The following is a 5066-nucleotide window of genomic DNA, read 5'->3' as shown; positions in this document are numbered from 1 at the left end:
GCCGCCGCCGCCGCCGCCGCCGCCGCCGCCTTCTTCCCCGACAGCATCTCGGGCCGCCTGGCCGCCGCCGGCCGCAGGGGCCGTTCGGTCTGCCGCTCCGTGAGTCCGGAGCCGCCGCGCCTAGTCTCACACGGTCCTAACTCAGCCAGCAGCCGCCGCTGCAGCCGCCGCGTACGCACGCGCTCTGCGCGCTCCCGACGCGTCAGGACAAAAAAGCCCCGAGTGCCCATGGGCCCCTCCTCCCGCTGCCATAGAGCTGCGCCCTGGAGGCTAGAGCGGCACGGAGGCCCCGAGCGCGAAATTGCCCTACGGCGCCCCCTGGGTTTGGGAGTTGGCTCCAGCACCTCTGTTGGATTTAGGAATTCTGCACCTCCCAAGGCCGACCATTTCCAACAGGAACTCTCCTTGTTTACTCACTCATCCACCCATCCACATCAACTAATATGTATTAATGCATTAATACTTACTGTACAACTAGGGATTGAATTATGAAACTCTGGCTTTCAAAGAGCGTACAGTCTAATTGAGGCTAGGGAACACCCTGAAGGATGAAGGTTAGGTCTCTTCATAATTACCGTGAGCTGGTATAGCGCCTACCTAGCTTGCGTAAGGCCCTGGGTTATCGCTAGAACTGGGGGACTAGCGACACAGCTGTCCTGCTTGGACTGGAGGAAAATGAATAACACATGAATTTCCATGGTAACAAAATGGAAGGAAGTGAGGAAAGCGAGGTTTGAGTCCAAATGGAATCGTCCTAGTTGCCAAGCCTTGTTCACGTTCTTTCTAGGGTCTGTTCCTTGGCTGCATCCACTCCTTCCCACCCCTCCCAATTCCCCACTCCAGACGAATAATACCTCTTCTACTTTAGTTCAGTTTTTTTTTTTAACTGTATTTATCTTCATTTTGTGTGTATAAGTGTTTTGCCTGCATGTACGTAAGTGCACCAAGTCTGTGCATGCCTGCATTGTCTGGAGGGCAGAAGAGGGCATCGGATACCCTAAAACTGGAGTTCCTGTTAGCTGCCACATAAGTACAGGTAACCGACTCGGGTCCTCTGCAAGAGCGGCCAGTATTCTTAACTGCTGAGCCATCTCTCCAGCCTCCCCCCACTTCCCTGTCCGTCCCGTGTGTCCCCCCAATCCCCACCCCCACTCACCCCTTGCCCCAGGTCAGTTCTTTCTAATGATGTGATGGTTTATTCATTGAATTCATTGAATTTCTTCCAGGAATATCCTCCTTGACCTAACATTGGAACATGTCTTTTGTTCTTCGATGTTATTTCTATACAGACCCAAACTTGCTTCTTTAATTATGTGCTGCTTCAAAGTATAGTTTCCAAAAGACTATTCCACATACATGAAGTTGAAAAACTGGTAAAATGACTCTAGTGATAAAATCCAGTCAGCAGCTGCCTAGGATAAGGGTGGGGAGGTAGACTGCAAAAGAGTTTGAGGAAAATTCCATATCATGATTGGGGTGATGGTTAAGGGGTATAGATATTCATCAAAACTCATTGAACTATACATATAAAATAGGCCTTTTTAGAAAAAAAGGCTTTTAAACTAGAGAGATGGCTCAGCAGTTTAAGAGCATTGGCTGCTCTTGAAGTACTCTTCAGTATCTATGTTCAATTCCCAGCACCTACATGGAGGCTAACAAGTGATGGTAACTCCAGTTGCAGGGGAATCTGATGCCTTCTTCTGACCTCTGTGGCCATTGCACAACACAGATGCACTTACATACATGGAGGCAATACACTCATATGCAAAAAATAATAAATAAAATAGTAAAAAAAAAAGGGGGGGGAGGGGGAGCTTGCAGGCAGGCCTTTAATCACAGCACTTGGGAAGCAAAGACAGGTGGCTCTCTGTGAGTTTGAGGCCAGTCTGGTCTACATACCAGGTTCCAGCCATCCAGGGCTACATAGTGAGCCCTGTCTCCAAAAAAAAAAAAAGTTTTACAAGAAAGAAAATGTAATCACATTACAACATATGTCTCTTCTGTAAACTATATTGACATGGTCATAATATAACTATGATGGACTTATACTGAGAGAATGGAGAACAGAGTTTGTGGGAAAGACCTTAACTGTTTAGGGAACAGCTGATAATGTGGGGAAGCTGCATGGAGCTAAATCCTGCTCTCCCATCCTAAAAACATGATACATGTCAAAATTGAGAAATCAAAAAATAACAGTGTAGGCACAGTATTCTCCCTTCCCACCAGCTCCTGGCAGTCGCCACTTGACTTTCTGTCTGGATGAATTTCATACAGAGGAACTTGTTTTATTTTGTTGTTTTTGTAACTTACATATTTCACTTTGAATAGTATCCTCAAGGTTCGGCATCTCATAATCTACTTTTTGAAGGCTGAATAATATTCCATGGTGGGTGTGGGTGTGTGGGTGTGCACACACACATTTATTTAGTCAGATACAAGATTGCCTATATCTCAGGCTGGTCTTGAATTCAATAAGTAGCCAAGGACAACTTTGAACTTCTGATCTTCCTTGCCTCCACCTCCTGAATGCTGAGATTACACAGAGTGTGCTACCACACCCAGTCTATGTAGTGCTGGGGATCAAACCTCATTCATTAGGTTTGATCTAGGTATAGTAGGTTTTTTTCTTGTTGTGGTAAAACATCCTGACAAAAGCAATTTAAAGAGAAAAGGGTTATTTTAGCTGAAGGGTCAAGGTACAGTCCATCGTAGTGAGAAAGTAGTCAAGGCAGCAGGAGTTTGAGGAAGCTGGTCACATTATGTCCAGAGTCAGGAGGCAGAGAAGGATGAACGGGAGTGCTGTTACCTCCCTTTCTCCACTTACAAAGTACTGGAACCAAGCCATGGAAAGATGCCTTGTCTTTGCACCTCAATTAACATAATCAAAATAAGGGCCAGAAGCCTATCTCCTGTGTGATTCTAGGTTCTGTCAAACCAACAACACTAGCCATCACATCGGGTAAGTACTCTACCAACTGAGCTAGCTCTCCAGCCCCCCCCACATTTTTTTTTTTTTTGGTCTTTTTGGGACAGGGTCTCCCCATAGTCCCAGCTGGCCTGGAACTTGCTATGTAGACCAGGCTGAACTTGAACTCCCAGAGATCCACCTGCCTATGCCTCCCTAGTGCTAGGATTAAAGGATCCCTGAAGCTCATTGGCCGGCCAGCCAGCCAAGGCTAATTGGTAAGCCCCAAGTTCCAGTGAGAGACCCTGTCTCAAAAAATAAAGAGGTTCTCTGGCTTCCACATGTACACGCACCCACACACAAGTACTGCCACACACATGAACACACACGCACAAATAATAAAGAAAATAAAAGGGGGGGACAGTGAGATGGCTCAGGTGCAAAACCTGACAACATGACTTTGATCACACAGACTCACATGGTAGAAGGAGAGAACCAGCTCCTCCAACTTCCACACGTGCACCATGGCACTCCCATGTACACATGTGTACACACACACAAGCAAAGTAGTTACCTTCCCCTGAAGCCTCAGCTGACCAAGCAGACAATATCACGGTGTGACTCTGAAAGTGCACACAACAATCTTTTCGCCTTGTTTCCAGGTTTGGGATAATTTTTCTTTGTCATCTCCCTCATTATGGGTGCTCTGTATCATTGTCAAATGAGAGACATTGCTGAGGCCTACCTCACCTGGCTGTCATGAGGACGTCCTAAGGTGACACTTACAAACTGCCTGCCAGTTAGCCTGGCACACAGTGGACCCTAGAGTATATTATTGTTATGCCACAGTAGGCAGGGGAGGGAGATGGTTATGCATCAGAGAGGGTGGCTGAGTTGCCTGTCATGGAGGGAACTAAGGCAGGGGCCTAGGGCCTGCGTGCCCTTGTGCCATAATGTTGGGGGAACTAATATTTCTTCTGAGGAGTTTCCATGGGGTACTTGCTGCTTCTGGCGCCCTAGGTGCAGTTGTGGCTTGGCTGATAGGCTATAAGCCAGTCTTGTTTGGATTCCTCTTCCTTCTGCTGTTGCTTAGCAACTGGCTGGTCAAGCATGAATTCAAGCCCATAAAGGTGAGCAACAAGGGGCTTAGCCTAGGTTCAGGGTTCTAAGACACTCAGAGCTTGACTGAGAGGGTGCTTGACTAATGGGGCAAAAACGGAAGAATTTAAGACTCTGGACTTAATTCCTGCTCCATGACTTCCTCTTAGATAATGGCAATTTCCCTCAACAAGGCTTCTGTTGCCTAAGCTGTAAAATAGGGATCATCCTAGACCCTTCTACTTCATGTTTGATGCCAGCATGCTTTAGCAACAGCACCAACTACTTTGAGTGGAAAAAATTAAAACAATTGAAGTAGGTCTGTTGACATTGGTATAGAAACAGAACTTTATAATACCGAAGACAGTAGAAATGTACATGGACTATGACATTGTATTAACCAGCTTACTGTTATTATAACCTCTACCTGAACTAATAAAGAAAAAAGGTTTATTTTAGCTCATGATTTTAGAGGTTCCAGTTCATGACTGAGTGGACCCATTACTTTTACCCCTCTGAGTAAAACTAACCATATCTGTGGACTGGAAGTGAAAAGGAGTTTTAGAAACAAAACAACAGGGTTCTGTGATCTCCTTTAAGGATATGGATACAAAGTCCCCATCTCTTAAAGGTTTCACTACCTCTCCGTAGCAGTGTGGACTGGGAACCAAGCTCTTAACTCCAGGCCTTTTGGAGACATATGGGCCACACTATAGCAGAATCTTGTACATGATGTTTAAGAACACACAAGACAATGTCCGATATTGTTTATGGGTGCATTGTCTGACTTGTTGAAGCACAGTGTCACACCTAGCACTGCCGGGACATCTTTGGGTGGGAAATTCTTTCCTGTGTGTGGAAGCAGGGGTTTCCTCTACACTCTTGGAAGTTTAGCAGCACTCCCAACTTCTTTACCCAGGAAATGCTAGCATTTCCCCCCGCCCCAATTGGAACAATCCTAAATATCTACAAATGTTGACAAATGTCACCTGGAGATGACAATATAGCCTCCTATTTACAAAAAAAAAAAAAAAACATTGAGGGGGTGGAGAGGGGGCCCCGC

At 46.1% G+C, this 5066-nt stretch overlaps 2 protein-coding genes across 2 annotated transcripts in view; one reads left to right on the top strand and one right to left on the bottom strand.

Moving 5' to 3' along the window:
• The window catches only part of Kdm1a (lysine demethylase 1A), a 66973-nt gene extending 66742 nt beyond the window's left edge, over positions 1-231 (bottom strand). The window contains 1 exon segment of the mRNA XM_008848573.3: positions 2-231. Coding sequence (XP_008846795.2) covers positions 2-230 — 229 coding nt within the window. The 5' untranslated portion in view covers position 231.
• Positions 232-3858: 3627 nt separating this feature from the next.
• Tex46 (testis expressed 46) overlaps positions 3859-5066 on the top strand; it is a 6165-nt gene continuing 4957 nt past the window's right edge. Inside the window, exon 1 of the mRNA XM_008848572.1 lies at positions 3859-4035. Within this exon, the coding sequence (XP_008846794.1) occupies positions 3859-4035 (177 nt within the window). The remainder of the gene's footprint in view (positions 4036-5066) is intronic.

The sequence above is a fragment of the Nannospalax galili genome, unplaced genomic scaffold, assembly GCF_000622305.1.
Source record: "Nannospalax galili isolate Female #2095 unplaced genomic scaffold, S.galili_v1.0 scaffold184, whole genome shotgun sequence".
NCBI lineage: Eukaryota > Metazoa > Chordata > Mammalia > Rodentia > Spalacidae > Nannospalax > Nannospalax galili.
This window is presented reverse-complemented; position numbering and strand designations above follow the sequence as displayed.